The sequence below is a fragment of the Nyctibius grandis genome, chromosome 4, assembly GCF_013368605.1.
Source record: "Nyctibius grandis isolate bNycGra1 chromosome 4, bNycGra1.pri, whole genome shotgun sequence".
NCBI classification, from domain to species: domain Eukaryota; kingdom Metazoa; phylum Chordata; class Aves; order Nyctibiiformes; family Nyctibiidae; genus Nyctibius; species Nyctibius grandis.
The window spans coordinates 27,738,799-27,766,143 of NC_090661.1; the positions used below are offsets into that span (position 1 = coordinate 27,738,799).

A 27,345-nucleotide genomic window follows, 5' to 3' on the forward strand; every position below is an offset into this window, starting at 1 on the left:
TATTTCTTTTTCTGTTTTCTTTGTGAATAACTATTGTCCTTGTATTGGTTCCTTATGTTTTCCTCAACAAAATTTCCTCAAAAAAAAAAAAAAAAAAGACAGGTAATGGCTTGAATTACCTCCAAGTTTCTGGGCAAGATTCAGAACTACCTAATTTCCTATTAAGTTCACCCTGCTTATTCTTGGCAAAGGCATGTGTGAGTTTGGGAAGACTGCTGTATCTATTTATGTCATCTGCATCCACACTGGGGAAGCACCCCATTATTGCTATACTGGTACATTAAGGTGAAGGTATTCCTAATGCAAACACAGCTTATACTGGCAAAGCTGTGTCTCTTCTGATGGCACTTGGCTGCAGAACTAACTTGAGTGTCGGAAGGAAGTCTGCTGCTGTAACAGTGTTCGCATTAGGGCATTCCTGCGTCCTTCACTGGGTGAACTATTTGAAAAGCTTTTAATGTGAATGCTGTCTCATTTTTGCTTTCAGAGAGAAATCATCACAGTCATAGAGCTAGATATAATTTTACCCCCACCTCCATGGTTACCATGAGTGTCTTGATTTTGTGTATGGGGTGGCTTGCCTTTTTTTTTTGGGGGGGGGGGGGGGGGGGAGGTATTTGCTTTTGTTTTTTTAAATAGGTAAAATGCATTGAATTTGAATTAGGAGGCTGTTGATTTGTATTTAATTTTGAACTTTCTCTTTCAGTAGGTTGAAGGAAGGGATAAGAGAACAAATGAGAGGTTTGAGCAGAGAAAAAGACAGCAGTAGAGTTTCAGAAGAGTTTAAAAAAAACCTAAAAGATGTAGTAACTCACTTGCCCTATTGACCTCTTATGATTGTTTGCTTTTGGTATGGCATTTCAAAGCTTGAGTTTTATTTTCATTGTAACTTTTAAGTCAAAATACCTTTTTCTTGCCAGTTCCTGACATGGAGGAATGGTGTGACCAGTATTTAACCAAGAGTTTGTTTTTGTGTTTTTTTTTTTTTTTAATAAGTTGTGCATTGTAAAAGACAGTGTACCAGAATTAACAGTTCAGTAGAATGGGCTTTAGGTAGCCTCACTTCTGTGTACTTCATTTCTTACATAATGAACAGAGTGATCCTTTCATTCTCAATGGTTTATAGTTCTAGGGGTTAATTAGGTCCTCGTCTTTGGCCCTCTTAACGATTTTTTTTTTCTTTTTTTTTTTTAGCTGAAAAAGCAAACTTCTCAGTACCACTGTGCTGATGTCAAGAAAAAGTGTCCACATCACTGTTAGTGAAATGAGAAGGACAAACCATAATAATACTTGAATACATTTCTTTATACACTTAGTCAACTTCTGTAGTGACATTGACTTCCATTATATTGCCATTGGGCAAATCAGTATGTTTATGCAATTGTAGGGAGACCAGTATTAACATCCATAGGAATTTAGAAATATTTAAGTTAAGTTTAGTGTAGTTTGGTGTGGGGGTGTGTGTTGGTAGCTGGTGGGGGGTTGAGCTTTGTTTTGTTTTTTTTTGTTTATTATTAGGGGTTTGGGTTGTTGTTTTTTTTTTTAAAGTGTCTTCTAACTAATCCAGGAAGGAAGAGAGAAAGATTGTTTTTATTGTAGACTCTTGCTAGTCTAATTTTGCTGTTGAGTTAGCTGTAGGTTAGTATTGTGTGACTGACAGAAGGCTTTGGAGAACTTGCTTATATTAGCTTACATCAGTGAAATTACACTCCTAATTCTACGGGTTATTTTTCTGCAGAGAACCGCTGTCCATTAGGTGAAATACTTTGTAGGTTAAAGTATGCAGCTTTGCTGGCATAGGCTGAATTTGCATTAGGAGTATTCAGCTAGTATGGTGTATCTATATGCCTATAGTGATAAATTGTTGTATATGCTGGCCAGTGTTTAGAGTTTTGGTCATCTTTGTCTATGCATTCGAATTGGTATGCTGGAATGTGTTACTGTTCCTCTGGTTTGATTTTGTTTGTATAAATAGTGTTGGGAGCCCTCTCGTTGCTGCTGCTGCTATTTTCATTTTGCTGATCTCCCTGCATCAGGCATATTTTCTTGTTATTCTCTAAGCAGTCTGCTTAGTTGTACAGTATGTCTGAGAGGAGCATTGAGCCTGAGGTCTCATCTCATACCCTAATGGTCAGTATTCCTATCTTAATAAAAAGGAAAGCCGGGGGGGGAGGAGGAAAACACTTAGGAACTTGAATGAGTAAGCATTTGAGCTCTACATGTGGTAAAAAATTGATCTCTTGTTGACAGTTGCTGACGCTGGCTGCATTAGAATTAGGGCATAAAGTGATCAGCTTGCAAAAATGTTTTGTTTTTTCCCTCTTGCAGTACTGTTCATTTCAATTGTGCTGTTTGTAAAGTTGTTAAAATGGCTGTCCTTACACTAGCACCCGATTATTTTTCGACACTGATTCGTGGCACCTGTTGCTGCAAGTGCGTGTCAGTAAGAGTCAGTTTTCTAGTGTTGATGGGTACTCATTTCATTTTAGCGCCTTAATTATAGTACTTTCTTCCTCAAGCTTAGATGAGTTTATATTCTTCATGCCTTGTCGGCTTACTAAAACTTTCACAGATTGAGACTTCTAGTGTCTGAAATATTACAAATTGCACTGCTCTCTAATCTTTAATGACTTCTGGTAGCCTTCCAGGAGTAGTGGAATAGTAATGCAGTCTTAGTAGTGAATATCTAAATATAATTACAAGCTTGAGAGAGTGGGTTGTACCTTAGCAATAGATCTGCTACAGAACTGTCTTTGTTTTGTGTTTTTTACATAGAAGTATGTTGCGGGCAGCACCTCACGTATTTTTCTATGTTCTTAACTTGTCTCTATCTCCACAGGAATTACTGTAATTATAGAGAGAACCTGAATTACAATGGGGGACGACAGTGAGTGGATGAAACTGCCCATTGACCAGAAATGTGAACACAAGGTAGGAAATCTTGTGTTTGGGTTTGGTTTGCTCCGTATTTCTGCTGTGGTGATTCTGTGGTACTCCTCTGTTTAAGTACACCATAGTTAAGTAATCTCAACAGCTGCACAGCGTGCATATAACAGGTCTGAAATGGCATCTGTTCTATCTAGCCTAGAGGCTGAATAATATTTATTAAGCAGAATTTAGTAGCATAATAATCTGTGTGGCGTAAGCTTGTGCACTGAAAGATCAGTGCACTCATTCATGTGGATAAATTACTCATTTAGCTGAAACTATTATTGAGCTCCCACCTCCTCATCAGTGGTTGTTAGAGCTTATGAAGAGCAATGGGGACGACTGGCATCTCTCTATCCAGATCATTCTTGGCAGGAGAAGAACAAGTGTTTTGCCCTATTGCATGTTATTCATATAGTCATTGAAGAGGAATCTTGCAGATGCCAGTTTTCTGAGCACACTTTCAACTATGATTGACGAGTTTCACTAAAACTGGTGAGTTAAGATGGTACTAGCACAACCTTTAAACATCTGATTTCTGCTTCCAGCTGTGGAAAGCCAGATTAAATGGTTATGAAGAAGCCCTTAAGCTCTTCCAGAAGATAGATGATGAAAAGAGTCCCGAATGGTCCAAGTATCTTGGATTGATAAAAAAATTTGTGACAGACTCTAATGCAGTGGCTCAGTTGAAAGGACTGGAAGCAGCGCTCGCTTATGTTGAAAATGCTCATGTAGCCGGGAAGTAAGTATCCTTTTCTTGCTATTAGTAGGCTGCTATGACAGTTTAATGTGCCTCTCTGAGGAAGGCTGCAGATAAATTGTACAGTGGCCACTAACAATTCTGATCTTTACTGGTGAGAGCAGAACGTGCTTTCTGATCTAGAGAATTTGCTGAATGGTGGGCTTTCCTTGTAGATGGCCTCCATGTGCGTATTAACTTGTTAGAAATTGCTTACAATGTTCAAAGAAACTATTAAAGGCAGTAGTGAAGATTTCCGAAATGATAGATAAAGTGAGTTAGTAATTTGGTGGTATAGGTGCTGTGAACTGGAATCCCTGTTCTTGTTTGACTGAAACAGTCTGTACATACAGGGAGCCTTTTTTTTCAGGGCGATATTAGTGTAGTTCAGTCACGAAATAAAATGTAGTTATGTTTATGTGATGTTGCATCCAACTTAACCAGTATGAATCTTCATACCTGACAATTTCTTCACAGGATGTTTGTTAGTATTTCACTGTTGTCTAGCCCATGAAATAGCCCGTGCTCCCAAGGGTGAAATAAAAACACCTAATGGGCTGGATCAGTGCTTCGGTCCACTGACTTTGTGACCTGATGATATGAATAAAAGTCTTATTTAAAAAAACAAATAAACAAACTCAAAGCTTTGTTTAAAGACCAAAAAACCTTCCAAAACCCTTGATTTAAAAGTGGTGTAAACGATTTAGTTGATTGGAAGCTTTGAAATAGGTATGGAATTCTCTGATGGGATTTTTGCGCCAATGCTATATGTTAGTTAACTGTAATGTGTGCGATTCCAGGAAAATGCATTTATTTGTGGACCTTAACTAATGTGTATTAATGAATACACTTCTGAGAAAATGTCTACTATTCACTGTCTGGTCTAGTCCAGTATTAGGAACATGTTAACTAGCATTCAGTCTACAGGAGTTCTTTTGATAAAACTAGAGGTTGAAGTCACCTCTTACAAAAGGTTATGACCTTCAAAGTTAACTCAGAATTTATTTTCTATTATATGAGGGCTTGCTGGGTTTTAATCCATGTTTTGGGTGTTGTGTGTGTGCTTTTTTCTGTGGATAATGGTGTAGAACACCTTTAATTCAGTTAAATGTTGCAAAAGTAACACTTTCTCTTATCTTTCAGGACAACAGGAGAAGTAGCATCTGGAGTTGTAAATAAGGTGTTCAATCAGCCTAAAGCCAGAGCAAAAGAGCTGGGTCTAGATATATGTCTAATGTATATAGAAATTGAGAAAGGGGAGGCAGTACAAGAAGAATTACTAAAGGGTCTGGACAACAAAAACCCAAAAATCATAGTAGCATGTATAGAGACCCTGAGGAAAGCACTAAGGTAAGCTCTTAGGTTTTAGTTTGTGGTTGATTTGGGTTTTTTTTTCCCTTTTTCCCTTGCCCCAGCAGTAAGTAGAGTCTAATTCGTTGCTGAAGTCTTTTTAGCAGGCCCTTATTCTTGTTGAATAGGATGTATCTTTACTGAACTGATATTTTCTGATAACAACAATTGAGCATCATGAGATTTGTTAGATGTGAGGGATGTCTTTGTTGTACAAGCCTCATCTGGATCACTTTCTTTCATGGCAACTGTTTACCAAACTTCCATTTTCACAATGGACCTCTGGAAGAAGGGCAAGATTAGTGTGTCTTGTTCCAGACTGTGGCGCTTCTGTTCTGAATAGCTGAAATAAACTCACTGATGGGAAAACTAAAATGTAGTCTTTTTTTAAACCCCTTTTTTTAAAAAAAAACACTATTTTCCTCACTGATGTGAGCATCTTTAATTGGGTACACAGTCTACTTTTGGAAGAAAAGAAAAAAGCTCATTGCACAGTACATTTCCATTGTCCATATAATAATTTCTTTATTAAAAAGAAAAGCTGATAATGCTCCCTAAAAAAAAAAAACAAAAAACAAAAAAACAAACCAAATTTAATTAAGATGGGATAGCTGGTTTCAAGATTAGATTTGGAACATTTCTTTTTGTTCCACTTTAAGTATGTTTGCTGCCTTTGTGAGTGGAGTGAAAAATACTGGGGTTTTATCCAATTCTTATGCATGGTGTATATATATAATGTCCATTAGATTTTTTTTTTTTTTTAAAGGAAACAGATAATTTTGGTATTAATGGACGGAACACTTTTTTCCCAAGAAAAGTAGTTAATGTGAAAACTGTATAATATAGGTGAAGAGTGTCTTATGCTAGGTATTTTTTAGAGAACTTGCCGAGGCATATGTATAGATGGTCCTTGTCAAACTAGTTGTTTCAGGCTTCTGTAATAGAAATCAAAATAAAGCATTGGGCTTAGCACATTACCTGTGCTTCTACTAAGTGAAGCTACTGTCACACACTTAAGAATATATTTTATCTATTTCAAAACATCTTATTGAATCAAATGTCCTTTTAACAGTACAGTGTAATTAGAAACCTGCATAACCTTCCTCAATATTTTTCAGCCAACCACATCTATAAAATGTGCCACATTTGCCTATTTTTTTTTATATGCAGTATTTTATTGTCTTTGAGATGGGAAGATCAAATTTTTTCATGGAGCTTTCTTGGCTTAACCTTTGTCTTCTGCTTCTGAGCTGTGTTGATACCTAAATTTGTCTTGTGCTTTGACAGGATTTCTGCATTGGTAATAAAATTGTGTCTATGTTGTACCTAGGTGGGTAGCTTGAGTGCATAACTAGTTTAGCTTCTGGTGTTTTTTATCTTATACTAAGGTTTCTGTTCTCTCTTGTGTTGTTATATGAATTAGATAATATTATATGAATTAGGAATAAGAGAATTTGCATAGGCACTTTTCCTAATATGCTCTTTTTTTGAGTCATGATAGAAAAATAAGAATCTCAGGCAACTCATTTGTTCTTATTCTGCGTTTAAGTTGTGTTGTTTCTGAGACTGGAGCCTCTTTTGCAGGTTTTAATACTTACTATTTCTCAAAGTGGGCTTGAGAATATAATGTTTAGCACTAGAATTTTTAGAAAGTGAGACATGTAAGTTTTGGTTCTTGAGCAGCCATTTTTATTAGCTTTTTCATGTGGTACTTGATTGGAAGGAAGCAGAAGAAAAAGTGTGATGGGTACAAAGGTTAATACAGAATTAACTAGTTAATTCAGAATTAACAATAATGAATTCAGAAGTTAAACAAGGCCAAGTGCAAGGTCCTGAACTGTGGGTAGGGGCAATCCCAAGCACAGATACAGGCTGGGTGGAGAATGGATTGAGAGCAGCCCTGAGGAGAAGGACTTGGGGGTGATGGTTGATGAGAAGCTCAACATGAGCCGGTGACATGCACTTGTAGCCCAGAAAGCCAAGTGTATGCTGGGCTGCATCAAAAGCAGCGTGGAAGAGAAGACTGAGAGGGCATCTTATCAACACTTACAAATACCTTAGGGGTGGGCGTCAAGAGGAGGTGGCCAGACTCTTCTCAGTGGTGCCCAGTGACAGGACAAGGGGCAATGGGCATAAGCTGAAACATGGGAAGTCCCATCTGAATATGAGGAGGAACTTCTTTACTTTGAGGGTGACAGAGCACTGGAACAGGGTGCCCAGGCAGGTTGCGGAGTCTCCTTCTCTGGAGATATTCAAAACCCGCCTGGACCTGACCCTGTGCAACATGCTCTAGGTGAACCTGCTTTGGCAGGGGGTTGGACTAGATGATCTCCAGAGGTCCCTTCCAACCCTTAACCATTCTGTGGCCAGCAGGTCGAAGGAGGTGATTCTGCCTCTCTACTCTGCTCTCGTGACACCCCATCTGGAGTACTGCATCCAGCTCTGGGGCTCCCAACATAAGAAGGATATGGAGCTGTTGGAAAGCAGCGTTCAAGGCCAGGTTAGATGGGGCTTGGAACAACCTGGTCTAGTGGAAAGGTGTCCCTGCCTGTGGCAGGAGGGTTGGAACTAGATGATCTTTTAAGGTCCCTTCCAACCCAAACCATTCTATGATTCTATGAATTCTCAAAGAAAAGAAATGCTTCTGAATAAAAAAAAATTATGGCTTCTGAGGCAATTTAGATATGATGCTTTAAGAACTGTAGCAGTTAACTTTACTATGAGTATGAAAAGGAAGTTCTTGTGTACTCATTCAGCAGTGATTGAAAAAGGAAGTTTTGTGTATTAAGTTCAACAGCATGTAGAATCTGCTGACAGGGAAGGGTGATTGGTTGGGGAAACTTGTTTTATGTGTCCTTTCAGCAGCACGCATTTCAACATGTGTATTTTCTGTGAGGATGACCCAGACTCACTATAATTATCAGGTCCAACAAGTGGAAAAGTGACTAATGTTTTTACTGCAGTTTGCCTGCAAGGATAGAGAAAGGAGATTCTATTCTGATTGGGAAAAAAAAAAAAAAAAGTAGGTCATACAGATTTTGGTCTGAAGACTTTTTCTTTTTTCTTCTTTTTTTCCCCCCTGGCAAAAGAACAGATTTAAGCAGCAGATCGGATTAAGTGCTTTGAAGTAATTTCAGAGGCCTGATTTTGTAATTCCAAGCTGGGCGTGGAGGGTAATTATGATAGGGCAAATATTCTTTAAATTTCACAGTAGCTTAGTAGCTTCACGAAGTAATAGCTGTAATAATGATTTGAGTAAATGACACAATCCCTAAATGTGCACTGGAAACATTTCACAGATTGTTTAAAAAAAAATCAATTATTTGTGGATCACTCTCTGGTTCCTATCTGGACACTGATGCTATTCCATGTTTTTAACTTTCAGTGAATTTGGTTCAAAAATAATCTCACTGAAGCCAATCATTAAAGTATTGCCAAAACTCTTTGAGTCTCGGGAAAAGGCTGTTCGAGATGAAGCCAAACTTCTTGCTGTGGAGATCTACCGTTGGATAAGGGATGCTCTGAGACCTCCATTGCAGAACATAAATTCTGTTCAGGTAGGCAGAAAGTAGTTCTGTATCCAAACATTTTAGAAAACACTTCCATGCTCACACTCTCTGATCCTGTGGTGTTGGGCATTCTTAAAGTCAAAGCTGAAATTTTTCAGTAACAGCAACATTATTTTCTTAGCTTCCTTTAACTTTACCTAAAATGTTAGTCTCTCTTTGTTACTTGTAAAGAAGTTGTGACAGTGTTTTGTTGCTCTATGTGAAGTTGCATCACATCGAAACTGAGGAGGGTATCTGAGAAGTAGAATAGTATTTCCTGGAGACCTAACCCACGGGCAAATGGTTACCCTTATAAAAGACCCCTGCACTGAAGTCTTCAAGTTGATCATTTTCCTTTTCATTTTTCTGTTTTCCTGAAGTTTTTTTCTTCTATGCAGCCCTTCAGACTTGTTCAGGATGTGACTGTTCCACTTCAGGAAGTGGCATGACATTATGATAGATAACAGTACTATTGGAGATGGAACATTCCGTTGTTTTAAAACTTTATAGATTATTTATGCATCCTTCCCTCCTACCCACTTGAGTTAATTATGTTCAGGTGGAAAGCAGTACCTTGCTGGAAAAAGGCATGGTTTAAAAAGAAAAACAGTCTCATCAAATGGAGCTCAGCATGTTTGTTTCATCTAGTTTTAGTGTGTAATAATAGCATGGCTGTAACAAGATCTTCATTCACGCCCAGCCACTTTTATTTTAAAGCTTCTACAGAGAGGACACACCATTCTGACTGTTCTACAGTTTGTTCTTATGTAAATGCTTTGTACTGATATTTTTGTTGATGATATTTTGTTCTGTAGATATACTCGGTCAAAAGCTTCTGAACAGTGAATGTGAAGGGGAAGTCACTTTGGTGGCAGAAAAAAGAGCTTGAAAGATAGTGCTGTCTTGGCTGTGAAATGGGAAAACTCCATTGCTTTCCATGAAGTGTTGCTTGTCTTGGAGTATGTATGAAAGGTCTCTGATACAATGATTCTTTTCCCTTTTGGCAGCTAAAAGAACTGGAAGAAGAGTGGGTCAAAGTGTCATCAGCTGCTACGAAGCAGACCAGGTTCCTGCGTTCCCAACAGGAGCTGAAAGCAAAATTTGAGCAGCAGCAGGCAGTAGGAGGAGATGCAGACGGAGGTAAATTATTTAATCTCTGAACTCCATTGGAAAGTATATCACTGGTATATTGTTTGTGAAGGAATGCATTAAACTGTGAAGGTGCTTTTACTCAAAGTGGTGCAAAACATGTGGGGTGCAGTACACAACAAGAAAACATGTCTGGGGCAAAAACTTTATATGAAAGAGTATCTGTCCTTTGGAATAGCAAAATCGCAACTGCTGATAGTACTTTTTATACAATGAGCCTTAGGTGGTGCTGTAGTCAAAATTTCATTTGTCACTCTGCTTATATTTTTCTCACTTCTGGTTGCAGGAGGTGATGACGAGGAAGAGGCAGTACCACAAGTAGATGCATATGAGTTGCTTGAAGCTGTAGAAATTCTTTCCAAGCTTCCCAAAGACTTCTATGAGAAAATAGTAAGCATAAACTTAAATACTACCAGTTAATTCTATGACATGTGGAGCTGATGAATCTTTAGACTGACTGCCATTCTGCAATGTATGCTTTACTGCTCCATGGATAATAACAGACTACTGTAAGTAAAATATAGACTATCATAAATAAGTCTCAAAATTTGATTAGCCAGCAAGAAAGCTGTAATTTTAAGGAGCTAAGATATGTCTTGGGAAAGGAGTGTATTTCATATTTCATTGCAATTATTGATGTTGAACTGTAGGGAGACTTTGGCTTCCTCAGGATAGAATTAAGTTTTAAAGTCTATGGTTTCTGGCAAGTATGCTTCTCTAGAACTGTTTGCATTTATAAATGAATGTAAATTATTTGCTCTCCAGGAAGCAAAAAAGTGGCAAGAAAGGAAAGAAGCTCTAGAAGCTGTTGAACTGCTGGTGAAAAATCCCAAATTGGAATCGGGAGACTATGCAGACTTGGTGAAAGTTCTCAAAAAGGTAATAAATAAAACCCAGAGTGCACATATGGTTTAATATTTTTTTAATAACTTATTTGTATTATACTTTAAAAGTCACAGTTGTGATAATATTCATGTGTAGGAAACACTTAGCTAGAACAGTGGTGGAAATAACTAAAGCTGTGGACCACTGACTATTCCAAGAAATTCTTCCAAGTCTCTGTAACTTGGATTTTCGGTCTTTAACATTTTTCATTTGTTTATCTTTTGTGGTTTGTTTTTTTTTTTCCTCTTCAGGTTGTTGGAAAGGATACAAATGTTATGTTAGTTGCTTTGGCTGCCAAATGCCTTGCTGGACTAGCTGCTGGCCTCCGAAAGAAATTTGGACAGTATGCAGGGCATGTAAGTAAGAGTATGTACATTTTTCTGTTTTTACTGATGCTGGACACCAGGAAATTCCTTACTCTTTTGTTTTGTTTTGTTGTTGCCTGTCAAACCTTGGTATTTATCAAAGGTATGCTTTGTACAATTATGAATGCTTACCTGCCCCTTAATGGAGCAAGCAGTGAAATGTTTGCTAAGATGTCTTGCAGCTTAAGGTTGAAAGAACCTTGTTTATTCACATTTAGCAACATGAAGCTTACTATTGCAATAAATCTGTACTAAGATAACTCTGAATTACACTGCCATGAAATGAACTTTATTTACATTACCTCATCCTGGAGGTACACCCACAGAAATGCATTTTGTAGGCCACAGTGGGGAAAAAAATAGCTTCTGAACCTGAATTCTACTTCTGTTGCTGTGTTCTTTAAGCTGCTCTGTCAAATTTTTCTTGTGATAAGCAAGAGTGATGGGGGTAGAGCTTGGAGAGAACTGGTGTGTCTGGCTGCCAGTAGTGCCAGTAGTGTTATGTTTTGTGATGAATTGGAAAGTTACTGATTCTCATTGCTTCAGAAACATTCAAGTCTCCTGAACTCTGAATGACAGTTTGTCCAAAGCCACTTTCATTCTGAAAGCTGTCTGTAGTTGTAAGAAGCATTCTTACGTGTGTTTACACTTGATCTGTGTTTTAAAGGTTAACCCTCATAGCTACAGAGTTAGTATTGAAAAAGCTGAGCTTCTGAAATAAGAGTGTATCTCCATGGTTGCCAAGCAAATGACATTGAGAAGACGACTTTTTCAGTACTTTGGTGGCAGCTATGAATTGCATAATCTCAGCACTCATTTTACCTGTTCACTTGATTTGTTTGCTGGATTTATTTACAGTGAGGAAATGCTTGGGAGCAGGCATTCAAAGTGTTGTAAAACAGAACTGTTGCTAGAATTGTGGTATTATTATAAACTCTACTAGTTAAATATTAGGACTGTAATGTTACAGTCTGCAGTCTATGTTAAAAAAAAAGAGTGATGAAATCAAGCACAGAACCATACTACTCACTATAATTGAGTGCATGTGGCCCAACTTCATCTCTGTTGACTGCCTTTGGAGCCCTGGACTGACTTTTCTTCCTTCCCTCCCCTCTCTCATATAGGATACGGCTTCTACTTACCATGTTAAAAAGTATTCATTCTAGCTGTCAGCATTTTCTAAAACGGAGACGATGATTTTAAATATCTTCTTCCTTTGACTTTGTTCTCTGTAGGGTTTAGGGGCGTCTAGCACCTGCAGTAGCACGTATGAGAGTCTTTATGGTGCCATTCTGTATTAATTGAAGTTTTTTTTTTTTAGAGCTAAAGTCTTTGTGAATTGGGAATTTGCAAGTTGTGGCCCGGCAAAGGATACCAGCTGATCTTAGGTCACTGTGTGTCACAAGGGGTTGAGATCTCACAGTCAGCTTCTAAGTAGAAAGCGTTATCTGTGGAAAATCTATTTTGTATGTGCAAGAGCTTATAACTTCTGGAAGGCATCAGGCTGCCTTCAAACTGTGAGCTGTGTATGTTTATGAAAATCTTGAAAATAGTCTGCTTTCCAGTGTTAAAATCGCTGCATGTTTCTGGCTCACTGACAGAAGTTCATACTGTTGCAGAGACCATACTTAAATGGAGCTGCTCGTAGTACTGGCACATGAGAATGATGATTTATTTTTTTCTTTTTTTTTAATATGTTTATTTAATTTTTCAGCAATGACTGACTGAGGAGCTAGATTGGGTATAAATTGCTGTGAAATTCCAGTATGGCATAGTTTAGTGTCAGGTGTGCTTTTTCAAGGTGATAGATCTGAAAAGTATTGCTCCAGGAAGGATTCAGGTTGCTTTAGAACCATGGTCTTGTCAGCTGTGGGTCAAATGAAGGGTTCTAAACAAGCCATGCTGAGTGCTGTCAGGAAGCTAGGAAAGAGCGGACAGGTTATCAGCATTCTTGGATTCTTATAGTACAATTTCACAGCACTCTGTGCTGTGGAATTGTTTAATTTCCATTCTATTGCTTTGTGTTCCAGACCAGTAGAGCCAGAGTAATTACTTGTAATTATGTGAACTTGTATATCTGCCTTTTGTTTAGCTTTGCTATGAAATTGCTCAAAAATCTATAATTGTTAATGGATTGACTGGAATGAATTTAATATTGGCGATCAGCTGGAATAAACTAGTTCATACTGCTGTTGTGTACCCATGGAGGGGGCAGCAGTGATGTTTGCATTATTTGCTTCTAGGGAGCAGACTATCAGGCTTTCCAGTTGTATTAGTGAGTGGATTGACTTTTTTCTTTGTTTCTTTTTCTGTTTTCCATAGGTTGTTCCAACAATCCTGGAGAAATTTAAAGAGAAGAAGCCTCAGGTAGTGCAGGCACTGCAGGAGGCCATTGATGCAATTTTTCTTACAGTGAGTAACAGTGACAATTTTCCCATTGTCTGAGAATTGGTCTCTAATTTTGATTTGCTTTTCTCTTAAGTTACTGAAACTAATGACTTCTTTATCCAACACTGTAGACCACATTGCAGAACTTAAGTGAAGATGTGTTGGCAGTGATGGACAACAAAAACCCAACAATTAAGCAACAAACATCCCTTTTCATTGCAAGAAGCTTCCGTCACTGCACACCTTCTACTCTGCCAAAAAGCCTGTTAAAACCTTTCTGTGCTGCACTTCTCAAGGTAAAGCAGGAGGAGCTGGCACTTCTCTTGGATTGACTAGAGCACTGTTGTTGTGAAGCATTGGATTGCTTTGGGAGAAAGACCCTTCTGCTAGTTCAAGGACTAAAGAGTTCTTGTGTGCTGTGTAGCCATCAGAGTCAGTTCTGACTGATGTCAAACTTAAAGATGACTGTCAGTCACAGGAACAGTTTAGCCTCCTTTTTCTTAGCTTCTCTGAAACTGAAGACTCACCAAGTTTATAATAGATTGACAGTGATTTGCAACTATTGAAGTTCTGAGCACTGTGCCACTTGCTTCTTGCAGACATTTCTAGCAAGCTTTTGTTGGAATGCTACATGTCATTTAGCATTAATAAAAGAACCATCATTGATTCATACACTGCAGTTACACTAGAGCATTTATCAGTGTAAATGATAATGATATATACTTTTTTCTCATTGCAAAATAGCCCTTTCTTTGTTATGGGACATATCCCTGGCTTCAAAAATGGAGATTTGAACAGAGTTGCAGAACTTCATACTCCTTGTGAACTTTAATGGTGTTGTAGTATCTATTAAAGCATGAATGTTTACCCTCTGTAGATTTTAAAATCGGGGAGAGGATTTATACGGAAGATGGATTTAAGAATCTATTTAGATATGAGCTGCAAGTCACATGATACAAGTTGTCTTTCTCTGCAGCATATCAATGATTCTGCTCCTGAAGTAAGAGATGCTGGATTTGAGGCATTAGGTACTGCCTTGAAAGTGGCTGGAGAGAAAGCTGTGAATCCTTTCCTAGCAGATGTAGACAAACTAAAGCTTGATCGGGTGAGTTTGTTATCATAAATGTTGAAGGAAAAAAAAAAAAAAGGCAGCTCCATTTAGCCATTTAAGATGCATCTTAGGCTAGAGAAGGCTAAAGAGGATGCTTTAGCTAATAACTTCCAGCAGATTTTTGAAAAATTATTTTTTATTTAAAAGTTACTGATGTTGCAGGGAATCTGAAAATCTCTTATTTCTTGCTAGATTATCAACATCTTTTCTTTGACTTCTACTACCTAAAATGCATTAATATATTAATATTGCACCTTTACATTCTTATGTAAAGTATCTGTTTGGCTTTATTATCTATGAGGTGGGTTGTGAGGTTTGGTTTGGGGTTGGTGGTGGTTTTTTTTTTTTTGGTTGATCGGTTGTATGTGGGGTTTTGTTTGTTTTTGAACACTTTCTCCTGTTGTCTGAAACAAAGTTTAGGGTTTTAGGTCACAACCACATGGTCTAATTCTATATTACTAGGCAGGATTTGGTATTAGAGACTTACTTTCCAACAACAAAGTTTTCATGCTTTTGCATAAGCTGATAGGTTTGTTGACTGAATGATGATTTCATAATTTAAGGTGCTAAGAATTAGTCTTTAGAGCATCTGTAAGAATCGCGGGGGATGTCAATGCTTTCTGTGTGTATAAATGCACTTCAGTTTGAACTAGGAAAATTATTCTAGCAATACAGTGTTTCCTGATACCATTGACTGGTTAGCATTACTACTGTAAGGAGCACAGGATAACAACATTTTGTGAAGTAAACAACTTAAACTCTTCATGTTTTTTCCAGAGGAGTCAAGTTTGAGCCACTGCTATTGAAGGAACACTGTACACCCAATTGTGGTAGCTAAATAGCATTTTTCTTTTTTCCCATTCCATGCCCCCCCCCCCCTTTTTTTTTTTTTTTAAATGCTCATCAGATTAAAGAGTGTGCAGAGAAGGTAGAACTGGTTTATGGTAAAAAGGCAGGAGGAGCTGCTGAGAAAAAAGAAGGCAAGCCTATTGCTGGAAAGACCCCTGCTCTTTCAGGGTCTGGTGGAGATAAAGAAACAAAAGATGCAGCAAGCAAACCAGGAGCACTGAAAAAAGCACCCACTGTGAAGGTAAGAAATTGCCAAGAGATTATCTGACAATCACAGTTGTCTGTGATTGCATCGAATAGTTACTTATTGAAGATCAAAGGTGGCCTATTGAATGTCTCCTTCCATTGAGGAATCATTTCCTTCTGTAGGAGTAGGTGAGCCCAGCAACAAAAAGAATCTGAGACTTGCTGAGAATGTACTTGATGAAATCTCAGTTTTTAATGATACAAACTGTCTTGTCACTTATGTCTTAATACCAGATTTTTATATTGAAATAGTGATAGACCACTGGAGGCATTCAGAGGAGCCTCAGATTTTGTAACACTAATGTGCTTTGTGGTGATATAGTAATATTTGACTGAAGTCAATGTCCCTTCTTATAACTGGCAAGGTTAGTACTTAAGTGTTGAGTATTTTCTTCAGTGTTGTTTTTAGTTTGTTACCATAAATAATTTGAACCATTAGCCTGTATTATGATTCTTATAATTATGATTATTTGGATTTTAAAAATTGACTTAAGTAGCACTATAGATGGTCTTTGTAATACCCTACTTACTTCTCCAAGTGGGAAACCTGGAAGTGAATAGTAGGATGGATCATATTTGTTAAAATCTGTTGATACTCAAGTAGCCTGGAAAAGAGACACCGGTTGCAAGTTTAATATCTAATCAGTATCCACAGGAGAGTATATAGGTGAATTAATTATTTCCTGAACCTTCACACATAGATACACTCTTTCCCTTTTCATCTTTCATTGTCTTGTGTGTCCCTGTTACTGTACATGTAAAAAACCTCTACATATAAAACCCGGTAGTCTGAAAACAACATATGAATTAAATAAGCTCTAGCAGAAAACTATTTCTTTGCCTGCAGCTGTTATGGTACTAGAGAGATATGTATGTTTTGACATTAGAATGTGTAAGTGTGGAAAAACAGCAGTTCTTTTGGCATCTGGTGAACTAGAGACCTGTTTGATCTTGGCTGCCTTGTCCATTTCCTTTCTAGTCTGGGGCCCCACCCAAGAAAGGCAAACCAGCTGCAGCTTCAGGTATGGGAGCTGCTGGGGCTAAAGGCAAGAAGGGTCCTGAGACCAAAGAAATATTTGAATCGGAGCTCTCGGTGAGTATTCTGCTATTCTCTGAAATACGAAGTCCTCTGTGTAAGTAGCTTTGGTTAATCAGTTCTTCGGCTACTACGTAATTTTTCACTGAAGCTGTTGTTTTTTTGGTTTTTTTTTATTTGTTAGGGCAAGGGAAAACAATACATTTTAAATAAATGGAATTTATAACTGGTAAAATGGATGTTTGATATATTCTGGTAAATACACCTGTTCTTCAGGTTATTGTTGATACTAACCCATATAAGACAGTAAACAATAAATCATGCTAATATGATACAGTATATCATGTTGTCCCTGAACTAGGAACAAATGAAAAAAAGTACTGATATGACTAATTTATACGTAATTTAGGATGCATGATTTGCTGAAGGTGTCTGGTATTAAAAGCCAGAGAATACAGTATTCTGGAGTTTACATTGAAATCTGAAGTAGAATACAGTAATAATTACATGAACTAATGCAAGTTTATTCAATGCTGTTCATATTAAGTTACACTTAATATTAAACAAAATGATTGAATTCTGCATGTTAATAGAGCATCTACCTGTCTTCTTGGTAGGGAGCCAGGTAAACTAAGCTATCTGTAGGTCAAACAATAACAAAAACTATTAAAGTTTTGCTAGATGTATCTGCAAGTTGTTTGGACTGTCAGTTATCTTTAGTGTGTCACTTAGAATGAATACTTTCCATTATATGTATGGTTTATATTGCTAGTTATACAGTGGAAAATTTAGTATACATTTCCTGAAAGCGATACAGACACCAGTGAAACAAGGGAAGTTTTTATAATTTTTCATCTACTAATAACTTTAATTCTTCATTTTGCTAAAATGGATGCAGAAGATATGTCTTCTCCCATCCACCCTCATCAAACACTGATTTGTTACTGTGAATGTTTATTCAGACTTCGTGCAAAATTATCTTGCGAATTTTAGGTTACCTCTGCTTGATTCTGTAAGTAGAGAGTGGCTACTCAGGATTATTTTTCACCGTCTGCACAACTTATTGTACTTTTCAGGGATTACTTTTCTGCTGTGGTACAACTTAGCAGCTTCCTAAATTCATAAGGCCCCTAAACTGTAATCCATACAAAATCTTTCAACCTACAACAGAAAACTTTTCATATTTTGTAAATGCGTCACAGCGCAAGGGTTGTTCCAGTATATTACCTGTACTTACAGCTGCTGCCCCCCACCAAATGGATACAATGAGGTGTTAACCTTGTTCTAATCTGTCTGCAGATAGAAGTATGTGAAGAGAAAGCTGCTGCTGTCCTTCCAGCTTCTTGTATCCAGCAGTTGGACAGTGGTAACTGGAAGGAGAGGCTTGCCTGCATGGAGGAGTTTCAGAAGGTAAGTTTGTAGCAGTTGATAAGAAGAGAGGCAGGTGGGGAAAGAGAAAGCGATAATTTCTTCAGCTTTTTAGGCCTGGTAACTCTTTTAAAAAAAAAAGACATACCACTAGTAGTGATATGTCGGCACTTTAGATGTCTTTTGCAAGTATTGTTTAATCCAAGTGTCTTATGGTTTAAATTGGCTCTTATTCCATAACAATAGCGGAGTAAGTCGTTTAGTTTAATGTATATAGTTATGCTTTTGTCAAAAATATTTGTATGTGGATTGAAGATGCATAGAGGTCTTTTTAAAACACTAAATAATTCTAAAGCTTTGTCTCAAAGATAACTAGGTATAAACAAAAAGTTTTGCAACGACTGGGCAAAACCAGTTGCAAGTAAGTCCCTGCTGATTGCCTGTTAGGCAGCAATTGATTATAATACAAAATTTCAATTTGCAAATAGTTGATGTTTGAAGCCTTATACATACCAGCAGTCTTCACAGCTGGTGGCGAGTGCTTCATGTAGTCACAAACAAAAAAAGCATCATATGTCACTCAAATGTGAAGCCTGTCTTTCTTCCTGTGGTATCTGTCGTAAGACCTTTGAGAGTTCACATTCAAAAAAGCGTCAGCTGTAGATAGCTCATATCGCTACACCATTACATTTGTGACTGACTTCTAATATTTTAGTGGAAAAGGTGACTAACTTAAATTATGAAACAGTGAATGGCTGCACTGAAATGCTGCTGCAGAAGCCAGCAAATGTAAAGATGTTACAGTTTCAGTGGAATGGATAAGCCTAACAACAAGCAAAACCAGTCATTTAGATTACATTCAGGCTTAATCTCTGCTGTGTAGTCAGCATTCCAATGTGAAAGGTGCACAGTATGCTTCATCTTTTAAAAAAAAACCCAACCAAAACAAAACAAAAACAACAAAAAACCAAACCAAACCAAAACAACAACCAAACAAGCTGCCTTTTTCTTTTAAGTGTTAAATTCTCAGGCCTGGAATGGCCAATAGTGGTTGTAAGGACACTTGTTAAAGAACATACAAAGTGTAGCAATGTGAATGCTGTAGTTTGTGTTGGCTCAGTACCTGTAAAATGGGCTACTTGTAAAAGTGGGTCTTGTAGTCAGACTTCTCTGGTGAATTCTTATGCTGAGAATTTCTGCAACTTAGTTCAGTATTAAGAAAATATTTACAGGACAATTGAGGTAACTTCTGTTTGTATTTTGGGTTTTGCATCACTTGTGACCCACTGGCTAACTTCATGTTTATCCTTTAGGCTGTTGAGCTTATGGAAAGAAGTGAAATGCCTTGCCAAGCTCTAGTAAGAATGCTGGCCAAGAAACCTGGTTGGAAGGAAACAAATTTTCAGGTAGTACATTGTCCTTCAGTAACTAACAGTCCATTTTTGTTATTTAATGTAAGTTGTGTTTCCAAGTGAAAGGCTGTAGGTGCACATATGTCATCGATGACACGCCTAGCACCATGACCACGGTCGTACCTGTAGTCAATGAGAATATAAAGTCTGAAATGGATTTTATTTCTGCTGACGGTTGAGACTTGGAGACAACAGTTGAAGATACCTTGATGTATATGTATGTGTATATGTGTGTGTATGTATATAGAAGTTCTAAAAGTAGAAAACGGCTGCCCAGTATTATTGATTGTGTATGTATATATGCATATAGGTATAAAAATAGATATTTGTGTGTATAATCACATAAAGCCATATATATACAAGTGTGTGTGTGTATAAAATATGTATTTATGTACACAAATGTGTTTGTGTGAACACATTTTTATATATTCAAATGCATATATATATTTGTGTATATACACACAAACACATATTTTATGCATACATTTGTGTTTACCCACAAACACATACTTTTTTTATTATATATCTTTAAATATATAGTATAAAAAATTTGGTCTAAAATACATGAAGACATTAGTAACTTCCTTGCTGTTATGGATGTTCCAGGTGATGCAGATGAAACTGCATATAGTTGCGTTGATTGCACAGAAAGGAAACTTCTCCAAAACTTCAGCACAGGTTGTGCTGGATGGTCTTGTAGACAAGGTTGGTGATGTGAAATGTGGGAGTAATGCAAAAGAAGCCATGACAGCAATAGCAGAAGCATGTCAGTTGCCATGGACTGCTGAGCAGGTGAGTGAGCAGCAAAGGTACTCTTCCAGTAAATAAAATCAGAAATAATATGTAGGATGTTTTTTCAGCCTGAGGAGTAAATCCTAAATCTTTGGGTTTGTTTTTTTTTTTTCTCTCTCTGTTGCCTGAAAGTGATTTGTTTGCTCTCAAGAAACCTCCTAAGGCAGAAGTTAAATACAAGTTCCTCCAAAAGAGGAAATAATGAGTAGTAAATCAGTATTGTGCTGAAATACTGTCAAAGCAGATGCACATCCGTAATAAAGATGTCTCTGGCTGCCTTTAAGTACTTCAAGAACTACTGGTTCACTTCAGCTGCAATAGTATTCTGCTACAGTTATACAACAAACTTTTCCTTGTATGTTACCCCAGCTGTTTTTCTTTACTTGTAATGCCCTATGTTTTTTGCAGGTGTCTTCACTCCTTTATTACAGTGCTTTGTCACCTGGTTTGCCAGTGAAAATTTCCACTTAACTCTCTTCTGTTCCAGGTTGTGGCTATGGCTTTCTCTCAAAAGAATCCTAAAAACCAGTCAGAAACTTTGAACTGGCTTTCAAATGCAATTAAAGAGTTTGGCTTTTCTGGGTATGTCTTTTAAGTAAATTGCTAAGAGAAACTTGAATGAAAATGTTCCTAATCTAGGACTAAGAATCTGTTGTCTGTCAGATTGGTCTGAAGTGATTGGTCAGGGTGGCTGCAAGTGCATCTGAACTCTTGTTCCTTAAACTCTGATGCTAGCTCTATCAGGTGCTCTTCTAGCTCTAAATGTGTAAATGAAAGTATCTGACATTGCTAATAGGATAGGGTACCATTACACTACTGGATGCTTTATCCATCACTTGGCCTTCTCTGAAGAGCATTTTTCTTAAACTATATACTATAGGAGTAGGCTGGGCAAGCAGCTGTGGTATTGCATGTCTGTTGTTCCTGTTCTACTTGGATACACCTGCACCCAGGTAGATCACTATATTTTATACTTTAAAAAAACAAAACCTGACAGCCTATAGAAGCGTACATACCAACATGCTTATTGCTGTCCTTGGGAGAGATTTTGAGGCTGATAACAGGATGAAGTTTTAGCCAACAAAATAGCCATTATTGCATCTGGTGCTGTGAGGGTAAGAAATGGATTCTCCATCAGAACCAGGGATAGCATTGCTTAATTTTTAATCACCAATCTCTTAAGTGAATGTGGTCAAGCATATGCAACACAGTTTACTCCTGAGAACAAAATTTTGAAGCAGTGAAGACTTCAAATATTAATTTGACTATTACTATGCCTGTCAAAGTTATTCCGCAGCTGTTAAATAGATAGTAACATTGATTGAGTCTGGATAATAAACTCTTTTCTTCAGTAAATTCCCCAAAAAGTATATGTTTCCAGCAGGGTAATCAATGTGTAGATATGATACTAGAACAGCAGTGTTTGAGGCTGCACAAAGGAAGCTTCCATGATTGAGTGTTTTCTCTTCTATTGAATTCAGTAGTGATATAGAAATTCAGTAATCAAAGCCTTTCTTTCTCTCTTGTAAATTTCTTTTTGAAATTTCTGCCTTTTTCTGGAAGATCCTGAGATAGACTAACAAAAAAACCACCTCACCTTTACTATGTAGCCATGTATCAGGTGCTTAAAATAATTCTAGACTCATCCGTCAGGATTTCCAGCTGTAATAATAGCAGTCTTTGGTATGAATTATCTTATGTTTACTGTATTGATTTTCATAGTAGGCTACTCCCCAAACTGATATCTTTCAGAAGTTATTTAAGTAGCTACCATCTACACTGTACTTGTGATATTATTTTATAAGTGCAAACGTTTTCTGCTTGTAAGTTAGCTGTATGAATCTGTTCTCAGCGCATTTGTTTTCTCTTTAGCACATTGTGATGGTTTTGTTTCTTGTTGGTGCTTTCTGTATTGCATTTTACTTATGGGGGATATCCTTTTCCCACAGACTGAATGTCAAAGCTTTCATCAGTAATGTGAAGACAGCTCTTGCTGCAACTAACCCAGTGAGTAAATTTAGAATTTTAATCTTGAATTATTATCAGTCCTTAATTTGAAGACTGAGTGCTTTTATGGTCTTTCTGGCAGGCTGTAAGGACTTCTGCCATTACCTTGCTGGGAGTAATGTATCTTTATGTGGGACCTCCTTTGCGAATGTTTTTTGAGGATGAGAAGCCAGCCCTTCTCTCTCAGATAGATGCAGAATTTGAAAAGGTATGAAGTGTAGCTCTTTTACTACCAAGTATCATTAAAACTACTTGGAAACTTCAGTAGCTGGAATCTGTAGTAATATTGTGGTCTAACCTGTGTTTTTGTAAGTGAAACAGTTTTTTTCAGACAGCTCACCAAAGCAGCTGCAAACTCATCATGTCTAGCTATGTCGGTAGTCACTTTTTTCACGATGAACTTCAAAAGTTCCTGGTCTTGTTTGAATAGCATAATGTTTTAGAAATCTGTTGCCCCGAGATGGCATATTCTTATCATGCAAGTGTTTTTCTTTTTAATGTCAAATGAAAAACTGTAAAATAGCTGTTTCTGATTTTTGTGTTGCTTGCAGATGCAAGGGCAGACGGCACCAGCCCCAACTCGTGGCCTTTCCAGGCACAGTGGGGGAGGTGGGGATGATGGTGAGGAAGAGGAACAGGAGGATGTTGGGAATGATGTTGTGGATCTATTGCCAAGAACAGATATTGGGTAAGTTTGGCTTCTACAACCTGAATACATACTTCCACTACAATTCAAAACTTTGTGGTTATAAACACTTTTTAAGCAGAGAGATGTGGTGTTAAAGCACTCAAATTCTAAAAGACACATAACTAAGAAAACAGGCTTTTTATCTTTTTTCCTCTTACAGTGATAAGATCACAGCTGAACTAGTGTCTAAGATTGGGGACAAAAACTGGAAGATCAGAAAGGAAGGTCTAGATGAAGTGACAAGCATAATAAATGATGCTAAGTTCATACAGCCAAACATTGGAGAACTTCCAGCTGCTTTGAAGAGTCGTCTCAATGACTCCAATAAAATCTTGGTATGTTATCCAAACCCTGCTTCAGCTGTTTCCAGCTTAGAACTTAAGACAAACTATTTATGATTTCTGAACCTTGCTTATTACTCAGTCTGTTACAATGTCATGAAATCAACAATTGGAAAGCAGTGAACTGTGTATTTCTAGATCATGCATTTTCCTGTTTTTATAAATATTTGCCTTTGTCTTTGCTTTGTATTAAAAAAAGCCTTCAAAAAAGGGAAAATCTGCCTCTACTCTGAATGTAATGTAAGCAAATCTAAAAAAAACCCAGCCAAAAAGAAAAGTTTAAATAATTGCTCTGCTTGTGACAAAAGTGAAGTGTCCCTTGTTTGAAAATATTTTTAGTTAAACTTTAATTTACTCAGAATATAGAAATAATTTTTATCTATCTGTGTGATGAATTTATAGAAATAATTTTTATCTATCTGTGTGATGAATTTGAAGTCTGGAATAGATATCATTGACCAGGCACTCTAAAGTAAAAGCCTAGGTGTCCAGTAGCGTTACTTTTCTCTGTATGACTTGGAGTTTTGCGCACATGGTTTTAACAGTATTTTATTCAAATTTATTTTTGTTTATGTGCAGGTGCAACAAACACTGAGCATTCTTCAGCAGCTAGCAACAGCAATGGGCCCCAATATCAAACAGCACGTGAAAAATTTGGGCATTCCTGTCATTACAGTCCTAGGAGACAGTAAGGTAGGACACTCGTCAAGATCTCCTTCCTTTTTTCCGCTTGCTATCTGAGCTACGCCCAAGAATAACTATTGCTGTTTGGACTTCTTTTAGGGTTGGGTGGTAGTTAAAACTTATTTGGAAGCTTACAGCTCTTTGTGAAAGGTTCTTGCCTAAATGACAACTTATTATCCAAATATGAATGTGTGCCTGAATATATATTCTGCCTGAGATGTATTCTCCTGCTTGTAAATAAACCCAGTCAGTGTCATAATTCAGCTTTTAAATGAAATGTGGTGTCTGTATGCATACTTCTAAATGCTGAAAATACACTATGTTAGACGCTAATCAGGTTTGCTTGTTAAAGTTGCTTGTGGAACTTTTGTTCTTTCAATCTATCAGTGTGGATTCCATTGTACATTGTTGTCTTTGTGTAGGGGACTTTTGAACTGTAGGTAGAAATAGGACGCTCACAACTAACACTGAAACTTGTATAATGTCAATGCGAGCTTGTCAAGATGCTATGTCAAAATCAAAGCTAGGACTATGGGAAAGAGCTATTTGAAGCAATAGGAGAAGGAGGCTTGGGAAGCTGCCAGTGTCTTGTGCCGGAAGTCACAGGCAGTTATCAGAGGTGGCATACTTCAGATGTCTTTACTCTGAATGTGAGTAGGAAAAAGAGCAGAAACTGGATCTACCTGTCCCAGGCAATGGAAGGACTAGGACTGGTCCTAGGGCTAGATAAAAACTCCTAGTTCAAATTGTTTTCTCATTAAGAGTCTTAAAAAAACAGAGACTTTACATGATTAAGTTGGATTCTTCTTTTATGCACCAGTTATCTTGAGGAAACATCAAGCTCCCCTCAGTTCCAAGTACATGGTTTAAGGATAAGACCAACTGTGATTAACTTGTACTGTTACTAAAGTGCATAATACCAGCATTAAATGTAAGCACTATGATGCTGACAGAGGATTGTATACTCATTCAAACATTGTTACAGTAGTAAGTTTTTTTTGATGTACTGCAAGATTTACCCAGTTTATCCAATTGCTAGAGTTTTTGAAGATGAGGAGGATCCTTTTTGGGCCCTACTTCAAAAAGTTGATAATGGACCCACTGAATAGTTGAGGAAAATCAACAGCTTGTAGTATGAGTGAAGACAAATTAAGTTTGCGTGATGGGAACCAAGGCCTTGTCAGAGAGGCTGATGAGCATCTATTTACCTGCAGCGTGTGATTTGTTTCTTTTCCCCAGTGAGATGAAAGTGGGACAAGTTGTTTGCAAGGATGGTCACTTCTTGTTTAGATACATGTCTGGATGTTTTGTCCTGTGCAACCTACTCTTGGTGAACCTGCTTTAGCAGGGGGTTGGACTAGATGATCTCCAGAGATCCCTTCCAACCCCAATCATTCTGTGATTCTGTGATCCTATTACCTTTACATTTAAAATTTATTCATACTAAAGCTAAACAAGTCTGTTACATTATCATCTTACCTCAGAAATTCAGCCTACATGAGAGTTATATGTATGGAGTCATGTCTATATTGATAATGCTTTGAAGAACCTCGGTGGTTAAGTGTTCTGTCTGACTTCTTGTAACTTCACATAGCTGCTTCAAAAAAGGGTGCTGTTCTAAACTTTGCTTGGAAAAAAACACTGAAGATGGAAATTGGTATGAGTTAGAGGGCTCTCCTGTTCCTGACTTGACTTTTGCTCATGTGTGTCCTAAATAAGAGTGCCCTAATAACAGGCGCCATAAGCCACTTGCCTTGATTTATGAATGTGCTAAGTCTATTTTAAGCATTAAATAAATAGCTAACCTTATTCTTTAGCTTGTTTGGGAGTTAGGAGACTCCCAAAATTCTCATCAATGAATGGCAGCAGGTACAAATTGCTTTTAAAAGATACCTTTTGTCCCTCTTTATTAAACTTACTTAGGTACAATCATTTTTAAAAAATATATTGTCTGATTCAGTGCTTTCTGCAGCTGATACCATCATTAAAACTAAATTTTTCTGAATCTTGGACTTCTCAAGCAATGAATGAAAACAGAGATTTAAAAACCTGTGATGTAGAAGCTTTTTCCTTTCATGGGAAGGATGAATCTATTGCCTCTTCTGTTGTAATCTTCTGACCCCTCTTTAGGATTATTCTTAAATCTTGTTGTTGCTGCAGAATAACGTTCGTGCTGCTGCACTAGCAACTGTGAATGCCTGGGCTGAACAAACTGGCATGAAAGAGTGGTTGGAAGGGGAAGACCTGTCTGAGGAGCTCAAAAAAGAAAATCCTTTCCTAAGACAAGAGGTAGGCCTCTGTTAAGTAAACTTCTTATGTGTGTCTGATCAAAATAACCTTACTTGCTATGGACTATATTTATCTATGCAGACTGAAATGACACAATGCTACCATTACATGAGTGAACAAGTAGCTCTGTCTTCATACTGACATAAAATTGTTAAACCTCAAAAGGCTGATAACGGGTTTTCTTCCTGCATAATAGCTGTCATTCGGATTTCAGTGCCTCAGAAATGAAACTTCTGTCTGTTTTGATCAGTATTTTAAGAGCTAATGTGTTTTCCCTCAAGTTAACTACATAGTAATGAAGACCAGAACTGAAGTGGAGGCATTAATATGTTTGAATTTGATAAAGTGCAGCTGAAATTCTGATGTTACTTTCAAAAGGAGGAAACAGCCCATGCAGTCTTAAGAGACCAGGCTTCGAGTTTTAAGATAGCTGTGTATTAACATACTGTACTTAATTTTAGAATTTTTTAAATTACTGACATGAAAGTTGATGTTGGTTAAGAATACTTGTCTGAAAAAGATTGGGGTGGGTTTTTTCCTACTTACACAGAGGTATGTGAAGGACTGCTATTCAGGCTCTTGTGGCCTGACAGAGCACTGTGAGTACTTCTTCAAAACCTTTTATTTGAAAACTTTCTTTCAGCTTCTTGGTTGGTTGGCTGAGAAGTTGCCTACCCTCCGTTCTGTTCCTTCTGACCTGCTCTTCTGTGTGCCTCACCTGTACTCCTGCCTTGAAGATCGAAATGGGGATGTGCGTAAAAAGGCACAGGATGCCCTGCCATTCTTTATGATGCATCTTGGCTTCGAGAAGATGGCAAAAGCCACTGGCAAGCTGAAGGTATTTCTGTCATTAAGATTAGATAATATGACCTTGAATGAGTGGATATTAACAAGTCACACTCACAATCTCATGATATGCTGTCTTGAGTCATGTAAGCTTGTCTGCATTGAATATTTTCAGAGCAGCTTAAAATAGTATCAGGAGGCTGTGAATTAGAGCTTTCTCTACTTCAGAAAGACTATGGCCACCACAAGTTTATCACTTCAGGAGTCTGACATTTATTGACTCAGCTTTTCTTCTGAAGAAATCTACCTGCAGATAGCTTCCATACCAGTTACTGTCCATCTGTATGCCTTTGAACACATGCTTCAAGATGGTTTCTAGCAATT

General features: G+C 37.5%; 1 protein-coding gene across 1 annotated transcript in view; it reads left to right on the forward strand.

Annotated features, from left to right (window-relative positions):
* The window catches only part of CKAP5 (cytoskeleton associated protein 5), a 54,873-nt gene that overhangs the window by 7,776 nt on the left and 19,752 nt on the right, over positions 1-27,345 (forward strand). The window contains exons 2-25 of the mRNA XM_068398623.1: positions 2,840-2,931; positions 3,477-3,670; positions 4,811-5,017; positions 8,403-8,574; positions 9,573-9,705; positions 10,001-10,104; positions 10,480-10,593; positions 10,851-10,955; positions 13,287-13,376; positions 13,484-13,648; positions 14,329-14,457; positions 15,371-15,553; positions 16,538-16,651; positions 17,894-18,004; positions 19,276-19,368; positions 19,981-20,166; positions 20,654-20,748; positions 22,116-22,173; positions 22,256-22,381; positions 22,725-22,861; positions 23,022-23,196; positions 23,782-23,895; positions 26,047-26,175; positions 26,819-27,013. Coding sequence (XP_068254724.1) covers positions 2,875-2,931; positions 3,477-3,670; positions 4,811-5,017; positions 8,403-8,574; positions 9,573-9,705; positions 10,001-10,104; positions 10,480-10,593; positions 10,851-10,955; positions 13,287-13,376; positions 13,484-13,648; positions 14,329-14,457; positions 15,371-15,553; positions 16,538-16,651; positions 17,894-18,004; positions 19,276-19,368; positions 19,981-20,166; positions 20,654-20,748; positions 22,116-22,173; positions 22,256-22,381; positions 22,725-22,861; positions 23,022-23,196; positions 23,782-23,895; positions 26,047-26,175; positions 26,819-27,013 — 3,186 coding nt within the window. The 5' untranslated portion in view covers positions 2,840-2,874. The remainder of the gene's footprint in view (positions 1-2,839; positions 2,932-3,476; positions 3,671-4,810; positions 5,018-8,402; positions 8,575-9,572; positions 9,706-10,000; positions 10,105-10,479; positions 10,594-10,850; positions 10,956-13,286; positions 13,377-13,483; positions 13,649-14,328; positions 14,458-15,370; positions 15,554-16,537; positions 16,652-17,893; positions 18,005-19,275; positions 19,369-19,980; positions 20,167-20,653; positions 20,749-22,115; positions 22,174-22,255; positions 22,382-22,724; positions 22,862-23,021; positions 23,197-23,781; positions 23,896-26,046; positions 26,176-26,818; positions 27,014-27,345) is intronic.